Source organism: Melospiza georgiana, chromosome 2 (assembly GCF_028018845.1).
Source record: "Melospiza georgiana isolate bMelGeo1 chromosome 2, bMelGeo1.pri, whole genome shotgun sequence".
Taxonomy (NCBI): domain Eukaryota; kingdom Metazoa; phylum Chordata; class Aves; order Passeriformes; family Passerellidae; genus Melospiza; species Melospiza georgiana.
This window is the reverse complement of record NC_080431.1, coordinates 52,160,743-52,185,047: the sequence shown is the minus strand read 5'-3', so window position 1 is coordinate 52,185,047 and position 24,305 is coordinate 52,160,743. Positions and strand designations below refer to the sequence as shown.

Here is a 24,305-nt window from a genome sequence, read left to right as displayed (position 1 = left end):
TCCTAGAAAACTGATTGAAATATTGATGTTTGGCTTCAGAACAAATTCATTAGATTTGAATGAGGGAAGCCCATTTCACATCTGTTCTTCACCTTGTATGAAAGAAAAAAAGTGTCTGTTCATGTAAGTAACGATACATAGGCCATGGAGACGGCTCTGATCTACCACAGGTGAGCCCTTTGATATTGAGTGGAGAAGCAGCAGCTGCAGCCACAGAGTGCAGGGTTGATGTACCTGCAGGCAGAAGGTTTAGCCTCCTCCAGGTGGGAGGTTCAGCCCTTCCCACCTGCTGACAAGTTCCCACTATCAATCAGATAGTCACCCTTCAAATCAGAGCCTGCCTGCCCTCCACACTTCTGTCCGTGCAGCCCGCTGGTCTGTACGCCGCTGCCACCCAAAAACACGTGTCAGGTGGATGTCTCAGGGTCATTTCTGTGGTCACACACCTATTGCCACACACCATGTGTGTGCCAGCACAGGGAGTGGTAGCAGACATCACGGGGAAGCAGCTGCATGCCTGGTTCTTGGTGCATAGTTAAGAGTTGTGTAGACTAAAGTTATGGAGACAGACTTGAAGGGAGACATCTCCAACATTGATACAATGTAAGTACGAAAGACACGTCATTGGATGGATATTGATGATGTTGTTTCAGTAATGACATCATCCATAGACTCCTAGTGTCTTTGCTTTGCTTCTCTATAGTGATCACAACATAAATTGCTTGTCTTGTTTGACTTCCTTGTTCACCAAAGTTGAGCAGATTGTCGCCGTTTTCAACGCTTCTACCAGACAAAAAGCTTGGGACCATTTCTCGAAAGCCCAGCGAAAGAACATAGACATTTGGCGAAAGCATTCTGAGGTTGGTGATTTTATTTTTACTTTCTATCCATCATCTCACAGCTGGATTGACACAGAACGAGTGTGATTGTAGCTGGACATAGTGTATTTGGCAATATTTACAGCTACCATTTTAGCTGTTAATCAACTGGCCGTTTGCAGTCTCGCCTACAGTATGAATTGCTCCCATTGCTCTCATTATGGTAATAGCCATTAAATAAAATGAAGACAGGGAGCAATGTGTTTTTATTTTTCATGCAAAATTTGGGAAATCATTAGAAGATTATGTTTACTATCTAAAATAATGAACTGACATAGTGAAATTAGGAACAATATTTTCAAATAAGGAATATAGGAGTCCTCATGATCTGTTTTTAAAAGAAGAATTCTGTGGCAAAGATTTTTTCACTGTGCCATCTTATGGTCATTATAAAATGACTTTGAGTGAAAATAAAATAAAAAATTTCTTTCCTAAATAATGACTTAAGAATATTAAGTCCCTAACTGTGACCTATTCCTTCCTATTTGTTCTATGTTTATCTTAGAAAAAGTAGATCTCTTGTGTTGATTCTAAGTATTATGCTTGCAAAGAAACCAGTATAAATGTAATCATACAACCACACGGAGTTAGCAGTGTGGGACCATGCATGTGTGACTCTCATAAGCATGAGCAGAGGAAATGGGATTCTAACTCCCCTTGCTGTGAGTGGCAGCAAAGGAAGTGCTAGACCTCATCCTGTGTTTTGGTCATCCAGCTTTCGATTTTAATTCAGTATATACGCTATGAGCCTGTATTTTAAAAAGTAAGTACCTCTGTCTTTGTTTTCTTTCTTTCTTTCCTCTTCCTTTTTTTTTTAATTTTAATATGAGCAATTTACATGCACTTGGTTTACTGCCATGTGGTACAGTGTGTTGATTGTTACTATCACAGTCCTCTAAATGATTTTTCTCTGTCTCAGAATAAAAACTTTAGAAGGTAAGGTGCACTTATTTAATTATTCTGTAGTACACTTGTAAAATAAGTGTTGTACACTTAGTTTGAGAAACACTGAAGTACTGTGATATAAATCATTGGGATAACATTTTAAGTGTCCATTAACTAATGCTAAATTACAGTTGAATACCAATGGCACTAAATGTAACATCTACATGAATACCAAATGAATACTTTATTATCAGTGCTATTATGGTGAATACAAAACTACTTCAATAATGGGACACTTAAAATAAAATGTTAGCATAATTTATTAGTACGAACTGTATTTTGCATTTTGTTCACAAATATTTCATATACATAGTGGATAATGTCTTTGTTCAATCGAAAGTTGGGAAGTTGGGGATTGATCTTTGTCTTATATTTTAGAGAAATATAAAAATATTATTTGCTAGTAGATTATTTTAATTATATTAAGATCATCCCTTCTTAAACTAACTTTCTGTAAAGGGATGTGGTGTGTCATTCATTTGCTGGTTTCTAAATATTTAATAAACTGAAATGTGTAAGAGTTGGACTTTCCAGAAATGTTAATTCTCTACTCTTTTTTTTTCAAAAATTACTGCCTTTTGATTTTAAGAGGACAACAGCTAAAACAATTCAAAATTATGTAAAGCATCTAGCTAAATCAATATAATTTGGAAATGCCTGTTTTTCAGATATGAAATGTGATGTAAATAAACCAAATAGTATATTTTATTTAGACCGTATCTTCTAAAAATGATATTATCTGCTGATTTGCTTAATTACTTGATCACCTTCCATTTTTTTCCTGAATTTAGAAAAGCTTTGCTAGAAACTCAAGATAAAGAAAAGACTCATACACATAGACCTTCTCCATAGAAAATCATTGAATCTGCTGATAATGTAGACACTGATGCATCAAGAACATTTGTCCACTAATGAGGGAGTAAATGTAAGAGGATATCTGCTCATATATGCAGTATCCTTCCCCAGGAAAATGTGCAGGGGGCCTTTTCCACTAAGGAATTCAGAAATGGCTTGCCAGGTTCTTCCAGAGATGCTTCTGGTTTGACAATTTAGCCTGTTAATATTTTTTTTTTAATGTGAAATTATCCCCCTGTAAAATACCCACTAATTAGGTTCCTTGTCTTTGCTGGGATTAATGAGCACAGATACATTTTTCAGAATATTTGAGATCTGCTGATAAACCAAGAGTACAGCTGAAGAGAAACGCCTTCCCTTTTTTTCACGCAGCCCCTCTCTGACAGATTATTGTTAATTGCACAGAGCTGTTGTCGGACTCCTCAATGCTGTCTCCTCCTTCCACACGACTCTCCCTTGTTTCAAAGATTTCAAACCACCTCTTTGGGAATTAAGCTCTTTGTTGGCAGAAAAATTAGCTGTCTGCGGGTGGACAAAGCCTACACTAATCACAGTGCAGCATCCCCATGTTACACCTGACAGGATTATTAGGACAAAATAGAGTCCTCTCAATCTTCTCAGTGCTGCCATTAAAGAGGCAGCCGCTACGCCCGCGCCAGCCTTTCTGCCCAGAACAAAGAGCGTCTAGACTCCTGCAAAGCCCCGTGCCTGCTGATCCTCTCCTGGTGACATGTGCAGGGGCTGCCTGCCCGCCCTTGCAGCGGCACACGGAGACCAAGCTGTCCCTGCTGCCACTCCTTTTGGATCAAGATGCAAGGATTTTCAGGCCAGCATTGTGGGACTGGGTCTTTTAAATCCAAGGCAATCTGGGCATAGGGACAGAGGGTGAGCTTCCTTTGACAAATAGATACACAGCTCTTCATCTGCACTATCTGAGCTCCGTGCCCTTTGCAACCAGCAGAGAGAATGAGGCACTTTAAGGCTGCTTTTAGCTAATACAGCTTTGTGTGTTGGAGACACCTACATTTGGCCAAATGAATCATACCCCAAGTGGCAGAGGGAAGCAAGAACTAGCTAGCCCTTAAGCAAGCTGACAGTCTCTTTATCAGTCTGCTTTATACGCCAGTTTCAAGTACTATCCCTGCTGTTAAAACATTTTTCCTATGTTTAGCAGGCCTAAAGATCCCTAAACAGGGAAAGTCACTTTTTCTCTTGCTTTCCCTGAGTGTTACCTTTGATAAACTCAGTTCTTTCACAGGAATAATTCCCCGTGCTTCTGTTTTTATAAATATTCATACACAAATAAATATAATTACAATGATAAATTATGTATAATTAAAATCAGATCTGTATTAAAAACAGGTACTAAATAATGCATAATAACTTTATGGAAGTTAATGCTGACAAAAGGTAATTTTGGCTTTTAGGAGCTCCGAAATGCTCACAGTGAACAGCTCATGGGAATCCGCCGGGAAGAGGAGATGGAAATGTCCGATGATGACAGTGGTGACAATCCCACTAAAAAGCTGAGGGTAGATGATTCAGGTAAATATATGCAAGTGTTGTTTTAGTAAAAGCAAACAAAAACTTATATATGAGAAGTGACATTTTAATACCTGATTATATAAGACAGCATCTTATTTTAAACCCTCATAAATTAGTTATTTGAATGATGCAAGCTGTCTCTAGGAGATGTCTGTCGCTTGCTATGTTCTATAATGATGAAAATTCTCCAGTTCTGCACTTGGCTGGAAGCATTATGTTTCCTTAGTGCACTTCCTCCAGCTTTGCATGACAGCATTTCATTCCATGATAGAAACGATGTTTTATTATGAGACCAGTTCAAGTTATGCTTTGGTCAGTATTCTCTAATCTGTACCTTTCTTTGCAACAAAGAGATAATAATCTCTAATCTCTGTAAGAAATAGCATTTTAACCATGGGGCTTTTTTGGTTGCATACTGCCCTTATAAGGGTACCTTTTTCAGTGTGGTACTGCATTCTGCATGAATTAGACACTCATTAGATGGCTATCATGAGTCCAAGAACAAGGGTGCATGTAATGCGGATAAGAAAAACAGCTTTTTCAGCCTTCTACAAATACTGTCCAGGAGGGACACCAAGAAGCTGCCAGAGTTACTAACTGGTAACATGATCTGGATGTATGCATTCCACTATTTCTTGGCATTGGCTAATGATTTTTGAGTTGCTAACAAGGGTTTGCTTGTTTAGACGCTCATATAAAGAATGACATTTTCAGGAGCTGAAGCCAAAGCATGACTAGAAGCTGCCAGGCAGCAGTGAACTTCCAGAAAAATAAAGAAGGAAGGAATAATATGGAAATAAACCGAGAGTCTCCACTAGGGTAATCCTGATCTAGTCCTTTTCATACAGGCACCATAATAAGAAAGGAAAGAATTTCATCCACTCAGTGATTTCCAGTCTTTGTATGCCAGTCAAAAGGTGTGAATTCAAACTTACAGACAACTCCTTGGCTCCTTCTGTGACAAGATACTGTGTAAGGCTGAAGGGCCTCAGAAGTAAAGACCAAAGGAAGGAATGTCATTCTAGCAAAGAAATTTTTACTGTGACATCTCTCTTGAGGGGAGATTTAATATTTTTCCTGGAAGAAAAATGCAACAATAAAAGCCGTAAAGGGCAGCTTTAATTTTTTCTAGGCTTTTTTTTTTTGGATTTTTATTTTCTAGATGCCATTAGCAGAGTGTTTGAAGCTGAGACAGTGGGTCATTGCGGACCAGGAATTGCTAGAAATCAGCGATTTTTATGACTATCTAATCATTTTACATTGACTGTGTCCGCTCTCATGGAGAAAAGTCATTAGAACTAACAACAGGAAGGTAGAGCCAGAAATACATATAGCCTGCATGCCAGAAGAGATGCAGGAATGTTTTGAACTGCAATACTTACCAATTCAGCAGGTTTAACATATGCATGCTTAGGGCAGAACTGGTCATTCATTTTGTAATACCACAGATAGGAAAGCATGTTTGATTTTCATGCATGAAAAGAGACATTAATGTCAGAAGTTTTGCTATTTGAGATTTCTACAGTATCACAAACAATTTCAAGTTATTTGTATTGTTGCAATATGGGCACTTGAGCAAACTCAGTCATGTGCTGCATTCTAAATCAAAATTTGGCAATATGAATCCACTTGAGTACGTGTCCATCATTGTTTGTTGTACCATTCATCATCCTCTTAAACCCAGTGGAGTTGATCCATCCTGCTGCATACATAGTCATCCAGTTCTCAAATTAATGTTCTTTCAACACTACACTCGTAGTTAAAGCAAGTGCATTTGGTTCTTCTGTCAATGACAATAGAGAGAACTTGGAATTATACCAAAAGAGCTATCGGGTATAAAACATTGGTAAACGAAAATAAAATGAAAAAGTACTTTTTTATTATTACTCTTATGTACAGAAATGTGATTCTTCTTTCCTTCTTCTGATGTTTTTTAAAATTACTATTTGTGTTAGCTGCCTTCTCTTTTTTTTTTTCCTCTCTAAGTACATCATTCCAGAACCACCGCTTTATCTCACTGGAGTGGCTATTTGTATTCACAGTAACTTCTGTTGTATGAAGAATGTCTTTAAAGAGTCTTTTGTCACAAAGAAACCATCTTGCGCAGTAAGAAAACATTGTCACTTTCTTCATTTTTAACCCCTTTTTAAAAAAAAAAATTCCTAAGAACTTTCTTGGGAAGAGCAAGACTTGAATAACATGAAGCTCTTGTGCTTCTTCAATTCAAGGACAGCATGAACACATAAAGTTTTAAAAGTCTAAACCCAAAAGTAGCTGAAGCAATGAGACATGATTAATTGATTTGTATGGTTCCACAGCTCTGCAATGCATGTTCTGCCACTTCAACAATTTTCTTGAGGACATTATTTTTCAGCCTGCCCTTTTTGGCAATGTGAGCGAGACTGCTGGGAAGTTACGGCCCCAAAGCTGTAATAAGTGGCAGAGATTCCCTCAGGCTTCAACACCTGTGTCAGGTCTTTTTTCAGTGGTTCACCTGGTTAAGTCACTGCTAGTACAAAAAGGCTTAATTAATTCAACAATTTAGAATGGGTTCTAAGACCTCATTCTGTCTCAGTAAAGCACAGTTTCAGGAATCTCCCAGCATAATTTCTTCATTCCTAGAAGAAAACACACTGAGTGCATCACATCTTCGCACAGCTAGGTAGTTAGAATGAAAACTTTCCTCTAGGATATCTGAAGATAAACCTATTAATCACCCTGAGAAAAAGAGGATGGATTCCAGCCCCAGCATTTGAAAACATACTGCAACACATCTAAGCCCTGAGACTGTGGAGAAGTACTTCTGTGCTTGAATGCTTGTCCAGAGTTGCTGGACTTGGGGTTTCAGAGTGTTGTGGTTTGACCTAGCTGGCAACTAAATATGACTCAGCTGCTTGCTCACTCCCCCAGCCCAGTGCAATGGGGAGGAGAATCAGAAAAAGAAGTATTAAATTGTGGGTTGACATAAGGACAGCTTAATAATTGAACAAATATAAGGATGATGATAATGGTAATAATAATAGTAGTAGTAGGAATGATGATGAAAAGAGATGGAAATAAAATCCAAGAGAAAGAAGTGATGAACAATTGCTCACCACCCTCTGAGTGATGCCTAGCCTTGTCTCTAGCATTAATTTACTCCTCCTAGCCTAGTTTATATACTGAGCATACTCACAGCTCTGTGATATGGAATACCCCTCTAGCTAATTTGGGTCACCTGTCCCAGCCATGCTCCCTCCAGGCTTCTTGCATACCTCCTCACTAGCAGGGCATGGGGAACTGACAAGTCCTTGGTTTAGAGAAAGCACTATTTAGCATCAACTAAAATATCAGTGTGTTAGCATCAATCTTCTCATGCTAAATCCAAAACACAGCACTGTGCCAGCTGCTAGGAAGGAAATTGACTCTATTCCAGCTGCAAGCAGGACAGAGAGGAATGTTACAGGTAGCTGACACCCTAGAGCACAATGACATCTGGGGATGAATAAGCTGTTACTAAGAATAGTTTGCATTTTTCTTCGAGGCATGCCACATATTAAGTCATGCAAGAGATCAAATCATGGTGCATGTTAGAAACCAACCTTTGTTTGGGAAAATTGGTCTTGTAACACTCAGAAGAGGCCTACATGGACTTGTTGCAAAGTGTGTCGCTCCATTCTAGACTCAAATCCTCTTTCATCTGCAAATTGTGCTTCTGCTAGCTATTAATGAACTTGATTTATTGGTATCAGTGATTGAGTGGCAGAACTGGAATGAGAACTGGCATCTCCAATCTCCTAAAACTGTCTTCCACCTGTAGTCAACATGGCAGGCCTGGGCCACTGCCTCCTTCACACAGGCCTGCTAATCCAGGTGTTTTGCAGGTCATTCTCCCCAGGCTTAGTCAGAGCCCTACTCTATTCTGCAAGCTGAATCTTCAAGGAAAAGGAAAGCTTCACTACTTGTTTGTTAGTTGGAGATCATCTCAAACTTCTGCAAGGATTGACTGAAGAACCCCCTAGGGTATCCAGTAAGTTGGTTCAGCTGTCACACATGCCTAATGTATAGGAAATTCTCAGTTTCACAGACTAAAAGTCATTTGCATTCCAGGGAAAGCTGGGAAAAGGCTGACCTGAGACTGAGTGAATCTTCAGTCATGGGACTGGCTTCTCCCCCCCCCTAAATTCAGCCCTTAAACAGTGATTTTTCTGCAATATGGATTTTGGAGTTTGAAAGAGACAAGAGGATTGCTGAAGTAAAGCTGGAAGATTGCTAAGAAAAAGAAATTAATGATGATTGGCAACTCAGTTAATATATTTGAAAGTCAAGATGCAGCTACTGGAGCATTAGCTCGAGGGAGAAAAAAGAGATTCAATGCTGGAGTCTAGAAGATACACAAAAATCTTCAGAGTGATCAGGATTTATGGATGCTTCCTCTCCCACCTGCTGGCACAGGGAGTAAGGAACCACATGTAAAACCCTCAAAAGTGATTTTAAGAATTAGTAAAGATGTGTTTCGTAAAGAAGAACTGAAGTTTGGTTTATGCCTGCAAGACACCTTTTATTTTACTGTAAGGGAAGGTGGATCAATCTTTTGCTTTTGCAGTACACAGCAACATACCATTAATTCTAGCAACTCCAACTTCAGCTAGAGACTGGAGCTTGTGCTGCAGAAAAGAGTGAATGCATTGGGCTTGGAGAGGGGTGCAGTAAAGATAGTTGTGTGATTAAGGTGTTTGACTGGGATCCCAGAGCTCTATGCCAAATCCCAGCTCTGCTACATATCCCCTGCCTAGAGTAATCAATGAATTTGTATTATCTCAGTTCTCTAGTATCAAATGGAGACAATGGTTCTTCCTTTCATTCTGCCGCTACCTGTTCTGTCCACACGGATAATAAATTTCTTGGTATAGTCCTCCCTCCAGCTCAACAGAATTGCAATAGGCTACACACTGGACCCCTGGAGCATTTCACCACCATTGTACAACCTCTGATGAAGTAGCTTAATAACATCTCAGAGGCTGTGTGCAAGTAACAAATTGCAAGTTGTGTAATGCAAGCCCAGTTTGAACTCGTAAGATTGGTGCTGCTTTGCAAGTTAGGGAGGACATCCTCCTTTGCAGCATTTTCAAACATACCTAAAGTAGGTGCCAAACTTAAACACTGAAGTTGGATGTTTAATGCTGTCCTGAACTGATCTGTCCTGTTTGCAGCATCAGCTATGTCACTTGCTGTAAGAGACAGGCTGAATAGTGGGCAGTCCATCTCACAGAAGAGTATAAGTCCTTGTATTTAGTATTTGAAAATCCCATCCTGGTCCACACAGCATAAAACAGGCTTTGGGATATTGTTTACAAGTCTGTCTTGAAAGTTGCAAGCCTGGCAAGTCTTCAAGGAAAGCCTGAAACAACACCAAAGTGATCTGTGTCATGCTTATTCATCTTTTCTCTGCAATTCAATCCTCTTTTGGCTTTCTCTAAGGCTTTTATGAATGCAGTGATACACATATGGAACAGGAACTGCGGTTTATAGGTGGATTAAACTGGTAGGAAAGCTTTATATTGTTAAAACTTTGAATAGAAATCACCAAGCCCCAGCTGTGTGGAGCTGAGCTTTGGTTTTCCTTTGTTTCCAACTAAACAAGTGTCAGAGCAGATCTCATGTCAGGTCTTCTTCCTCCTGATCTCAGAGATCAGATAATTTTCCCTGCCTTTCTTGTAAGACTAACCTTTTGGATATATGGGAGATTTTGTTTCAAACAAAAGTCTGATTTATTTTTCTCTCATTACTCTCCATCCCATAGCTTTTCGGCATCAGATTTTATAGGTATTTAACAAACTCGTTATTTGCCAACTGTCCTTTAAAACACATACTGATAAACATATTGTAAAATAACAAAATGTATTTACTTTAGAAATTAATGGGCTAGCATTGCTTTTTATTCCTTAAATTAAGTGGTACCGTTTCAAAGCCATAAGCAGCTGGTATCATAAGCAGCCCTGCAGTGATAAACAAATAAACCCTGTCAACAGATGCCACCAACCTGGTTTTAGAAGCATTCTCAAAGAGAAGAACATATTTAAAATGTGGGGCTCTGAATTGTCACTGTAGTGGCACAGTCCCCTCTCTGGCCACAGAAGACAGCTGAACAGCCCTTTGGAGCTCTGTGAGCAGAGTAACTTCCCTTGGAATGGAAATGCTCTGGGCACAGCAGACAATCAGCTTTGCTCCCTGGAACCATCAGGGGTGATCACTAGAAAGCAGCACAAGATGATTACTTCCTCTGTGCTGGGAAAAGTCTGCTCTAGTGTCTTTCACAGCATGCCAGTTCAGAGCTGTTATCATCAGGCAGGCTCCAATTTTGTGCCATAAAATGCATTCCATTTTTCCCACAGCTTTTACAAAAATAGGCTGAAGTTCAAGATGCATGTAGGCAGGGGCCTAATTTTATGCCCCTGGTTTTAAGTCCATTTGCCTCTAATAATGCTTCTTGTGAAGCTGAATTTAGCAGAAAAGTCTTGATGAATCAGGGCTGAATGTAGTTCCCTGGGGAATAAAGACAGCCTTGTCCTGTCCCAGGTACTGGGCCAGTGCCTCTGGTCATGTACAACACCCAGGCTGTGGGATGGAGGTCTCTGCTGGTCCTGTGGATGCAGCAGTGAAGGGGTTAATCTGACTTCCAAATTTTGGAGGAAGCAGGCACTTCAAAGGCATTTTCCTAATATGGGGTGTAGGAGAATGTCCTGTTTACTACAAAACAAGTCGGTTCTGCTTTGATGCTTTTCCACTGCCAGAAATACTATTATCTAGATTACAATTTATCAAGTTTTCTGGGTATTTCGTACTGATAAGGTTTTATGCAGGATCATTACATATGAGAATAGATTTAATCCTGTTTTTAGTAAGCTTTAAGGACACTGAGGGATTATTTATGTAATAAGATGCAAAGTTGCTATGGAAAACGCTATAGCAACCTAACATCTTCACAAAACCAAGCAGCCACTTGTGACAGCAGTCTAAATTTACATTTATTTTACTGCTATTTTATTGACATCCTTAGTGTCTCCTTTTGACAGCATGTTAAAATATGTTTTGCATTCATGCTAGAACAAAATTAACAGCATGTAGTTGGAATGAAGATGATGCTTATAATTCTTGGAGATAATTTTAGCATATTTCATTTTGTGTAAATAGCATTAAAATAATAGCAAAAAGATGCTCAGGTGCATCCCATCTATTTGTAATTGAGAAAACAATGTACATTGAAAGTAATATTTTACAAGTCAGTGAAAACTAAACTGCTTTTATTTGCTTCATATTGGAATGAAAACATTTTTAAGAAAAAAATGATTTTGTTATTAGAATTTATTTCAAATCCTATATCTTTTATTATAACTTTCTCAGTTCAGGATACAGGCTATAATTTTTCATTAGGTTTCATAAAACAGGGCATCATTTCTAACATGTAAACTCACAGTTTGATAGGGGATTGCCCTATTTAAATGGGACTTTTCTAAAACATAGGATAAAAATACATATTGCCCCTTAGGAGGTTAAATAAAAAGGGAAAGAATAAACAAACACAAAGTGATGAAACAGTCTGAACTCTGTCCTCTGCTCATTGCAGTTAATAATGAAACTCACATTGAATTCAATGGGAGCAGAAGCAAGGTCTGTATATTGATTTTCTTCATCCCCCTCCATTAAGAGTCCTGAAGTGCGGCTGTAACATTGTTGAAGTGGGATGTTGGCAGCAAAATCAATAAAAGACAATATTAGAACATATGCTGTTTTCAGCTTCCTCACAATCTGATATAGCTTGTATTAGCATTCTTCTCCAAATTACATTTCATGCTTTCTATAAAGTGACCTTCCTTACAGTGCCCTCTCCAATATAAAACTTCTGTGCTTTTTCTTTCATATTTAGCCTTCAAGAGAGTGAGCCCTTTTTATAACAGTGAAGGTGGTTGATTCTGAACAGAGCACAAAGAACAAATTCTTTCAAGAGTGGCTTTAGCCTAAATGATATTTCTGACCTCCAATGTAAGATCATTTCTATTAGTGTTTAAACTGAGATCTAGGGGTTACATTTTCTTAATCATGCTGCCCTTCGTGCCCTCTTGTTTTTAGAAGCCCTTCTCACCCTGGCACATTAGAGAAACTAGAGATATTGCTTGAGGTGGAGATTTACGTGCCTTCTTACCTGCCATAATTTCCAAGAATCATCAGCCATTGCCAGCATGTCAGAGGAGATAATGATCAGAAGGCAAAGTCTTTACTAATGTCAGTTTCTAAGCTCATAATTGCAGGTTTGGGGATTGTTCTTATGTCATGAGACATGCAAGGGTGGCTGAAGCTTCTAAAGCATTAAAAGCTTCCTTTTCAAAGCATGGATCTTCTACTTGCTCACGTGTCCAGCCGACTGCCAGTCTGTGATGTGGTTTCATGCCAGGAGATAAAAACATACCCAGCAGAGTTCCTGCTTGAAGCTTTGGAGCTACAGAAATCCCCAAAATACTTCTAGTTAGTGATGCTGTTTTGCTTTGGTGAATGAATCTTAGATCCAGAGGAGTTTCATGATGTCCTGCTCTTGTTTTATAAAGGCCATCTCAAGAAAATAAGCTTCTTACTAATGACAAATATCCATAGTATAGCATTTTCATGACACGTATATTGTGGGATTTGATTCATAAATTTGAAAGCCATGTGGATTCAAAGCTGCTTGGAGGTGAGTGATCTTCTTTTAGTCTTATTTGGATTCAGATTCATGGTGAAGAGAAGAGAAGAGAAGAGAAGAGAAGAGAAGAGAAGAGAAGAGAAGAGAAGAGAAGAGAAGAGAAGAGAAGAGAAGAGAAGAGAAGAGAAGAGAAGAGAAGAGAAGAGAAGAGAAGAGAAGAGAAGAGAAGAGAAGAGAAGAGAAGAGAAGAGAAGAGAAGAGAAGAGAAGAGAATTATCCTCCAGGATGTGAAATGAAAGACTGAAGAACTAGATACTGCGCCATTTTATCCAGTTCTCTGATGGTTCCAGTGTATGACTCCTTGAACACCAGCATGCAGAAAGATGGTTTGTTTTGTTGGTCATGATTTTTGGTATAGTTTTGTTTTTAAATTAGGATTTTTATTGGGTTTTTTGTTGTTTGTTTGCCTTTCAGTGGGCAAAATAGTTTGCAACCTTTTGTTTATTTATCCAGCCCTCCAAATATTTGATGCATTACAGGTTTTGTCAGGTGCAAAATCTGTGCAAGCGTATCTTTACAGCACCTGGATCAAGTAATTGCTGGGCTGCTTTTGCAACAGCCAAGTGCCCACCACAGATGTCAACTAGGTACCTCTCTGGAGGTACTTGGGTGGTTGCTAGTTGCTAACACCTCTTCCTTCATTGCTTCTTTGTCATGTGTCAGGTGCAGGTTATCTTCCTGCATCTTCCCGCCTCTTAAATTTGTCTGGAAACTAGTGAGCATTTTTAACAGTCAAGGAAGAACATTATAAAAAGCAATAACTCTCCCTATGTTGTTCGAGATAGTCATCTGTCTCATAATGTTTTGTTGAAAGATTTTGAGATGTCTGTGCTGCAAAACCTTGATCCTACAAACTACTCCCTGCTGGTTAGAGGTTTTGCACTCACGTTCTGCTCAACACCTGCAGATAAAATGTCCTAAGTCGTGGCTTGCTCAGAAAATCTGGTTCAAGGACTGTTTCACACTTATCTCTTCAAAGCTACACACTCTCTGCAAATTTCAGTAAAATGTCTATTTCTGAAAGACCTGGAAGTACCTAACTAAGCTCTGTAGAACCCTGTTATCTGCAAGTTTGAAACACATTTTATTTTTCAGAAGCTGAGAAAATACCTGCTAAACATGTTAAAGTGTGGAAACGCACAGAGGCATCTATTTGCATATACTGAATATTCTGGAAGCAGAAGGAGGGGAGAAAAGGAGGTTTGGGTTTTCAGATCCAGCTCTTCTGAACACCCTTCCATTCACATAAGGGATAAATTGCTCAAGAAATTGTGTCTGAATGTGAGGGTCAAAAATTACAAGCTTCATGTCATCATTTGCTTATGCCTTCTAAGGCATAAAGGGGTAAAAAAGTACTCCCATTTAAAATCCATTTTTATCTAAGGCAAAAGTAACTGAGCAAGTATTTCAGTATTATGCATGATTTTAAAAGAAAAATTAACTCAGCCCTCTAATCCACCACAAGGTTAGAGAGATAGCTGGATAAATGCTCTCCAGCAATTGAAGGTGCAGTGGAATTTTGTTCAAAAGTGGTTTATCCTCACATTTATAGAAAGCACTTTACATTTATGAAAAAAATTTGCCTGTTATAAATCATACCAATTCAAATCACCATAGTAATTTAAACCCCTCATATCAGCCCTTTCTTCACTAATGAATGTGACAAATTGAGCGATTCATGTGCACACTGTCAAGTTTGTTTCAAAGCAGCAATGGCATTTTCTTCATAAATCCTACAGATTTTTTTCAAGTTCTCACAGTGGTGCTGAGGCTGAATGTAATTCCTAGTTCAAATGCCAACAGCAGTGATGCAGCCATGTGTCTGTAAATGCCAGTGCTGATTGTTTACATCTGAGTGAAAATATAAAAGGCACTTTGACTCCTAAGGAGCAACCATCAGTGACCCACCTACATGGAGGTTTACCTGAATACAATAATCTTTGAATATCCTAAGCAATTTATGTATCAGATGTACATGCATGCATACAATACCTTTGTGCAACTTATGTAAGATTATGTAACATATATGAAACAATCAGCTTCATCAGCATCTCTTCTGCTATGCAGAGTTCATGTCTGTACCCTCAGCTACAAAGCACCAGTAGTACAAGCAGCATTTTCCATTACTGGTGTGGGAGTCAGTCATCAATGCCAGGTGGTATCTCCCCAGAAACCAGCACTTTTCTTATTTTCTTCATTCCTTTACCCTTGAGACTAAAATTTCCTCTGCTCATTTTTAGTATTACATGAATACAATAATTTTTAAAATATTGATTAGACGAAGAAGCCACTTCTTTGCTAGCATCTTTAAAGAACAGTATCTATAAAAGTAACAGTCCTTTTTCTCAATTAGGAAAAAAACAGTAGAATCACTAAAAGAGATTTATTATTTGGTTGATCGTATTTAACTGAGGCAGCAGTTACTGATAAAACCAAAGTATCAGGAAAATTCACCTCATCACAAACCAGATACACTAATAAGATGTTAAGTGGCTTTTTGTGAATTTTCAAAATATCTGAGTATTGCTACTATTTTTCATCAAAGTTTATACTGCATTTTACTATGATGGCTTTCTTCCTAACCAACTCAACTGAAGTCTATCCACCAGAGATATCTGTGCAGAGCCACATCTTCTCTTTCCTGTCTCCCCTTGTACATATGCCAAGTCAGCTGGTATTGGTGCATATCATGGCTGGTGGTAGAAGAAGTGCAACCCAAAATGTAGAGGAAGAAAGGGCCATTTGCTTTAAAGAGGTGACCTGCAGAAACAGGTCTCCATGGGCCAGATTAACTAGCAACTGTCAAAATATCATTTAGAAGCTATGTAAGGTTCCTGTTCTCCAAAGAGATGCTGTCAAGTAAAATAAACCTAAAATGTGTTAGGCTTTGATATTATTGTAACAACGTGATCTCTTCCAAATTCCAAATTTTCGTTTCAGTAATATGATGTGACATCTTAGTAGGAAAAGTCCAAAATGCTTAATGCTGCAATTTACCTGGGACAGATGTGGGTAACAGGGGACTAGAGAATGTACTGCAAAATAAGTATGAGTGAGGGAAGAGAGAAACATTTGGCCATGTCAGGTAAGTGGGAATTACAAATGAGAAAATAGATGGACTCGTGCATTTAGAGCTGGAGATGAACTGAACAGAATAAGTGCAAAAGTAAAAGAGAGGAGAGTACAAAGAGAGGGATAGGAAGATTGGCTAAAAGTGGGAAATTATTCTTGCATCTTTGCAGTCCTTTGGAGAAAGTTGGATCACTGTTCAAGTGGGTTTTCTGCAGCCATGAGGTCCAGATCCCAGACTGATCATTGGAGTCAATGATCACTAGTAAGACTGTAGCAAGTAATCTACATCTTTATTCCTTGGACTGGCTAAAATAGCTAGATTAAGTAGTCTTGTTAGTGTTTTTAATTAAAACGCAGTTTGTGAGATCATGATTAAAAAGGAAGAGCCAATACTGATCCACAATCTAGAAAGTTTGGAACTTTGAGATGCTTAAATCAGTGGTTTTCAGTTAAAGATCTCTCTAGGCCTTTAAATAAAATGTGAGATATCATGAGGCTCATCATAACGCCACAGAAGTTGTCAGCACTGCTCTCTGGGGCATTCTTAGTCCTCTGCAGAGCCAGAATTTGGCTATGACTTTTTGTTACTAGTCCCAGCTGGACAATAATAGGTCCTCCCTTTCCCTGCACCTTCTGTGGTATTTGCAAAGAGATGCGCTTCATTACACAAGAAATAACAAGCCTTCATAAATTACTGGTGAGCCACAGGTGTAGTAAACCTAGGAAAGAGCGGTGATATTGCTGATGTCTGCTAAGCTGGGAGATATTTCGTAAACTGAGAAAAATTTCTTGCCAGAGAAACACTTTGGTTTCTCAAATGTGTAGAAGTCTGTCCTGAATGGGATGAATAAAATTGCAATTATTGGACTCATAGAATCATAGCATGGCTTGTGTTGGAAGGGGCCTTAAATATCATCCAGTTCCAACATGGCCTTACACACTGCCAGGGATGGGGCATCCACAGCTTCTCAGGGCAACCTGTGCCAGTGCCTCAATATCCTTGCAGCAAGAAATTTCTTCCCAATATCTAATCTAGACCTGCCCTCAGTTTGAAGCTATTCCTCCTTGTCCCCTCATTACACACCCTTGTAAATAGTCATACTCCAGCTTTCTTAGAGGCTCCCTTCATTTCTTTTCTTTTCTTTTCTTTTCTTTTCTTTTCTTTTCTTTTCTTTTCTTTTCTTTTCTTTTCTTTTCTTTTCTTTTCTTTTCTTTTCTTTTCTTTTCTTTTCTTTTCTTTTCTTTTCTTTTTTCTTTTCTTTTCTTTTCTTTTCTTTTCTTTTCTTTTCTTTTCTTTTCTTTTCTTTTCTTTTCTTTTCTTTTCTTTTCTTTTCTTTTCTTTTCTTTTCTTTTCTTTTCTTTTCTTTTCTTTTCTTTTCCTTCCTTCCTTCCTTCCTTCCTTCCTTCCTTCCTTCCTTCCTTCCCCTCCCTCCCTCCTTTTTGTCCCACATCCTTCCATTTACCAATTGTTTGCCACCAAGTTTTATGTGAATAGGAAGCCTGAAAATAATTCTCATGATTATTCAATTTGAACATCTGGTATCATCATGAATGTAACTGGTGTAATGAGCTTCTCTGCATTGAACATAGGCTGCATGGTAAGGAAAGGACTTTGAAGCAACTGCACCTGAATTAAACAGGTTTCACAAAAGAGTAAATCGTGCTCCCAGTGTGCAGGGCCTAACTAACATTAATGACAATAAACCCTTCTCATATAGGATAATTAGTGCCCTCAGAGTTTAAATTTGCAGATACCAAGGCATTCAAATGAAGTGTGCTTAGCACTTGAAAATAATGTGGATATTCCTTCATTGTTTGGTTGCATTATGTCTAAAGGGGGAAAGAAAAAAACTGTTCATAGCTAGGTTAGCTTGTAATTGCTCCAATTATGCCATGCAAATTTTGTTTCTAGAGTTTATTCATGATACTTTGCTAGCTATTTTCAAGCTGTAAGCAAAGTGTGGTTTTTTTTAAAAAAACTCAAATGCCATAGTGTATTTTCGCAGGAATGAGGGAGAACTATGGAACAGGTATTTTTTAGAGAATGCATTATAGGAAGAAGGCTGCATTTAACTCCTTATATCAGACATATTTCAATGCACTTGTCATTGACATCTGAGCACTATGATGCCTTGAGAGGCTACCTAGAACAGAGGCTAGACAGAGTTAAAGGAATAAAGTAGGTATTTATTGAAAGGCCCTCAAAGGATGCACCTTGGGCAGTGCTAGAGCCTGGCTGTGCCTCCACCCAGGAAGGATGCTGGGTTTTCACACTTTTATAAGTTTTGGTCCATTTACATATTGGGGTTAATTGTCCAGTTACAGCTTCAGGTTATGCAGTCCCATCCTCCCAGATTGCTCTCCTCAGTTCTCTGTTGTTTACACTTTTTGGGCCTGAAGCTGCAACAGTGTCCTTGCTTCTCAGGCTGGATAAGGATTGTTTTGTCTAACTAAACTGTGAAGAGAACTTGCTAACACTTTATATGAAGTTCAGTTATGTACTAATGCAGTACAGAACATGAAAAATATCAAAGCTAAAGCTTAAGGCATCACTACGCTGGTGATCAGGTATTTGTTAAGTGTCCATAAAGAAAAGCAAGTGTTCTCTGGGAACTCAAGACTATGGGCGAAAACTGCTTTAGACATTGGATGACTCAGGATCCTGATGTTGTGAAATGGGCTCAAGAAGATGCCTCAAAGCGACCAAGGTGTACTTGTCAAGTCTTCCTCTTTCAGAAAGTTTCTTGTAGAATACAGAGAGAAGGGTCAGCTTGGTGCTGGAGTTGTTGGTTAACACCTGTCAAGCTGCTCTGTGTGTCCCTTCACCTCAGAAGTCATGCAGCTTGCCATCTGCAATGAGGGCTGTGCCTTCCTTCCCACCACCTTGCACAGCTCCTCCAAACTTGACCTTCCCACACATCTCAAAGTGTGGGGCTGTGACACACACACCCTGCCACTGAGTGATCATAATGGGACCCTCAGACTCTGGCACAAAATTAAATTTGCAGTGAGCTGGAGCACCAAGCACAGCCTTAGAGGGTAAAAATGAATGAGGGTCCACTGGTCCTATCTAGTTGTAATAGAATTACAGAATGGTTTAGACTGGAAAGGACCTTAATGATCCTCTAGTTACAATTTCCCTGCCATGAGCAGGCTGCCACCCACTGTATCTCCTATGACCATCCAAACTGTACTTCTGCAAATACTATCTTCCTTAGTAATGAAAAATGCCATTACTGTATAACTTACCCTGTTTTCAGCAGCATCAAAACACAGTACATGTCCTTCCAGATCCTCCAGAAACATTTTTCCTTGCTGATTTTCCCCTGCTTGTACTGCTTCACAGTTCACCTATTTGAAAAACAAGCAGGATAGCTAGAGGCCAGGGATAACTTCTATTGTTTGTATTTGTAGTTGTGAACTTTGTGTCCTTATTTTTCTCCAGTCACATTTGTTCAGTCCCTCTAGCTGAAAACTCTTTGAAGAAGTCGCTGTGTCTTGCAAGACGGCTTTTTTGATATTGCAAATGCTCTGCAATGGGGGTGATGAAACAAATTACCTTAATAGCCATTATTTTGACATGTTTTGATGCTTCTCTTTTTGCTGTTATCAAAAGGAACATTATATCATTTAAACCTTCATTTTCAAGTCAGGAAATCAAGATAATGGCTTTAGTAGAACTCAGATGGCAGGAAGGTTTGGGAGTAGGCTCTTTCTCTGTTTTCATCTGCCGCACTGTATCAATACATCAGCTACAGTTCAAAAACACTGAAAAATTCTGCTGATTAGACCAAAGTCTGGACAAACATCTCAGAATTTCTGAGTTTTATGATCTATTTCTGAACAAATATAGAAGAATCTATTGGAAATATAAACTGTAGAAGTTCTGCTAGGAGGACATATGGAAAACCTTTACATTTACAGGCAGGTTTTCTGTTATTATTTTTAGTGTTTGTCATTTGTTTTTCAGATACTACCTTCAGATTTCTTCAGGCTCTTGAGATTACCTACTACTTATGCTTTTCAACTCAGTGTGTCCTCAGTATGCAAATTAGTAGACTTTCATTAGCATTAACTGATATGTTATTAGGGCATCATCTAATGAGAAATCCACAATGCAGGTGTGCACTAGTAGAAACGATAGAAAATTATGAATTTTCCCTAATGTCCTCAATAAAGAAATACATTTGGAGATATGGAGTGTTAGCTTTATTTCCTGGCCACTATGACATGATGTGGGTCATGAAAGACTGCAATTACCCTGTATCACCTGTGAGGATTTCCTCTGCTTTGGCTCCTATGTATGTTGAGATGTATTAGGTTAATTGCAGTCACTAAGTACCAGCTGAAAGTGAAAAGATGAGTGCAGGTCAGAAAGAAGACACTCTCCTAACTATTAAGGTAGACACCCTAGAAAAATAAATTGCTTGCTTCTTCTGAGACATCCATCAATGAATATGTCCTTAGATTTCAGTGGATTTCTAATTAGCCAGTCATTTCTTGTATTAAAGAGGGTGCCTTTTGATTTGGACCTAGTCTGGGTCCACTAAATGGAATCTGTTTTGCTGCTAAGGCTGTGCCAAATTGAGTACAGCACTTCTGCCTCAGCACAAAGAAATCACACTAACCTCTTGGAAGTCTTTGAAATATCAGTGCAAAGGTTTTCCCCACGTATATATATGTCTAATCTTCCTTCAGCTGCTTCTCTGAGGCTGGCAGGTATCATTTTGCATCCCTCAGTGAAAATGCTGTAAAGAGAATATTGAGCTGTTTTCCAGCTGTGTTTGTTTAGGTAGGAATATTTTCTTCTACTTGCAGCACAGGCAGCTATTTGGGATTGTTGTCAGTTTTCTTTTGATATAGATTCCTTGTATATAGTTCTTCTGTAAATGTTTTCAGCATTCAATGTCTTTTATCCAAAGATATTTTTTTAGTGTGCCTCAGAGAGGGATTTTGTAGATGAGTATCTGAACTACCAAATGTAAAATTGCTTGAGATGAGAAGAACAAAATTTTTTTCAACTAAAACTACATTCATCAGCTTTGTCAATGAACTCTTAGCAAAAATTTATGCAAAATTTGAAAAAAATTACTTTTTAAAATGCAGATTCTCTTTCTCACAAAATTCTCCTCTATGTTTAATTTAATATTCAATCAAGTGCCTTTCTCTATATCCTATATAATAAATCACATATCATTATATATAATGGTTGTAAATGAAATGTAATTTTAAAGAAATTATAGGATGTTTTTAGAATAGAATAGATGTTTTGCTTGGAATAAAAATAGACATTGATATGAATTCAGAGGTTATTTTAATCTTGGTGCATTAAAACATAAATATCTTAAAATTATAGTTATGTTAGGTCAACACAAAGAATGTGTCTGATTTTGTTTAAAACAGTTTCACAGTATTGAATGAGCTGGGCACCCTGAGGTCTGTCAGATGTATCCTTTTTGTCTTATTCTCCTTTTCTGTTAACCACTCTGTCCATACATGTTAGGAACCAACTATTTTCAGCTTGAAATTAAATAGCAAAGGGTATAAAAATTAGTTAATGTTATATAATTTACGGACTCATGTCTATAATTAATTCATTTAAAAGTTTGTGTACATTTAATACTGTTACACTGTTAGTATATGTGTTGCATCTTCCTTATTTAAGAACATATTTCTGCCTTGGACCCTGTTGCTATTTGCTCTGCTTTGAGTGGTTTGGATGATCACCCAAGTGTATAATAAGGTTGATAAGGCTCTGTACACCTGAGGGAATCCTGCCTATCAGAAATGTATCTCTCTGTATTCTTATTGTCTCATTTTAGGTGATTTGGGATGTTTTAATTTTGCCCTAAAATAGATTGCAACATCTTCAAGGCACAGCCTTTGTCTTCTGGTGTGCTAAAAAAGAGCAGGGCCAACCTCAAATGGAACTTCTTGGTAGCACTGCAATGTATTTATTGTTATACAGGTTTTAACATTACATGTTACATATAATTTTTTAAGTAAGGACATAATAGCATTCAAGGGTGCATCTCTGGTTTTGAACAGTAAAAACCTACAGGATAAATGGACAGTTACCTTTATTGCTCCTATGTTTTGTGACTTGTTTCGTTGGGATTAGTTATTTTTTAAAGTCTAATAGGTTTATCACGTAAAGGTTACTTGCTTTTGTGAGATGTTGTGGCCCTTTTCATTTCTCCTATTTTGCTGATCCTGTAGCAGACATCTCTTGCTGTCTGTAGCCCCACTTAATAGCCTGAACTCACCTAGGAGTAGAGAAAGGAGAAGAAGTTCTCCAATTAGGCTGTAGTGAGGCATAGAAAACAGTCAAGCAGCCTTTCCAGATAAGCCTCAGCTCGATCTGGGTCAGAGCCCACATTTCAGTGGGGGAATGCACAGGCCTCACGCCCCCACTGGTACAGCAGCTCTCAGAAGTTTTTTGAGAGCAGGAATAGATGATGAGCAGCAGGTGAACTGCTGCTCCCGAGTCGCTGTGGAAACTTGAGTACATCTCTGATGGTCTCTGTTCCTGTTCTCAGGGAGCTGAAGGGTAGGCAGTTTCTTGCTGGAATTTAGTGTTACATTAAAAAACAAAAAAAAACAAAAGGCATAAATTTTGTGAGAGTCTAATTGGCCGAAGTAAGAGGGTACAAATGACTTTTCTCCAGGGGCTGCAGTGACAAGGCAAGGAGAAACAGTTATAAAATGAAAAAGGGTAGCTTTAGATTGGATGCAGGGAAGAGATATTTTAGGATCAGGATGGTGAGACCATTGCACAAGTTGTACTAAATCATCTTTAGAGGTTAATTCTAACACAAACTATTTAATTTTGACTTGATTTTTTTTTTACTGCTGTTTCTGTTTGCTTGGCCTTGTGTTTATCTTTTAATCCTTTCTTTTATTATAGCTTGTTGGCTTTTACAAAAATAAAAACTGAAAAAAGTACTTCATCCTCTTATTTGCCCATTGGACTCATCAGTGCAATTTCTTGAGGGTAAATTTTGTCATGGAAGGATGATTGCCTGCTTTTCAGAACAATTTAATTTGATGTAACAATACTGTAACTCTTGCTAAATCTTGCAGAGATTCTGTAAAATATCCAAATGAAGCACTGTAACCAATCTATGTCTGTACTATTTGAATAGTAGCTGACTGTACTTTATTTTGAATAATGCATTTGCACTACTTTAAAATTAGCAAAAATTATCTGAAATTAAGGTAGATTTGTCCTACCGAAGATAAAACATTTTTATTGCTAATGAAATATTGTGACATTCTACCTAATTACTGGTATAATTTCACAAATGTGCTGAATCATGTTATCATGGGGAACAGGGGACTCTTTATCTACAGAAGGTCTAGTCAAGAGGTGCCTAGTATTAAATGGAGTTAATATGCAATTTCATATAATTTGGAGTTTAACCATACTACTGTTGTAGGTGGGCAAAAAAATTCTGTGATACGAAGCCTGAAATCATTTAATCAGGAATGTAAATCAGTTATGTGGTTCAGTTACCAAATGTTGATAGAACCAGCCATAGTAGATTGTTGTTTTTTAATTACAGCTGCTCTGTAATGTTGTTGTGTCACCAGGTTCCAAGAAACAAAATAGCATTGTATGGCAGTTTGCTATGCCAAATGACCACTGCTCCTGCCAAATATAAATACTACTAGGAGTGGGTTCTTCTATAGGATGATAGCCACATCCCTAATTAATGAATGCCACCTTTCCCTATATGTATTTATGTTCAGATAATTTGTTTAAATAATGTTCCTACTACATGCTTTATAGCCTTCTGCCTTTTGCTACACAAATTTTAGCTTATATTGCAAACTGTGCAAGTCATTTGGCAAATGTAATTTCCATCCCTGCATACTAATCGATTTCTTCACAAACACCTGCTATCAGTTATGATAATAAAAATGCCATTCTAAATTGAAAAGGGGCCAAATGGAGCTTCCTAAGGAAATGACTTAAGTGTCTTTCAATGCCTTTAATGTAGTAATATTCTTGTAGTGCCAACACTTTTTTCAGCATTTGCATTTTATATAATTTTTTTTCTATTACATCATTTTACTGTCTAAATGGTTCCACATAACTGTTGCTGTGAAGTAGTTCATAGCAAGGCTGGAGAAAAATTTCTGTGTTTCCTCTCTCATGGGACTAAATCCAGCAACTCTGCATTGGGAAAATTCCTTAGCACAGACCTGATTGGAACATCTGGCCACTGTGCAAGTATAAATACTAAAAGGCTGTATCAGTTCCTATAACATCACTGGGAAAACGTTGTAAA

At 38.2% G+C, this 24,305-nt stretch overlaps 1 protein-coding gene across 8 annotated transcripts in view; it reads left to right on the top strand.

The window, feature by feature from the left end:
• The window catches only part of ENOX1 (ecto-NOX disulfide-thiol exchanger 1), a 356,767-nt gene that overhangs the window by 288,267 nt on the left and 44,195 nt on the right, over positions 1-24,305 (top strand). For all 8 annotated transcript variants that reach the window (XM_058045129.1, XM_058045130.1, XM_058045124.1 and 5 more), the window contains 2 exons: positions 754-860; positions 4,106-4,223. In XM_058045129.1, coding sequence (XP_057901112.1) covers positions 754-860; positions 4,106-4,223 — 225 coding nt within the window. The remainder of the gene's footprint in view (positions 1-753; positions 861-4,105; positions 4,224-24,305) is intronic.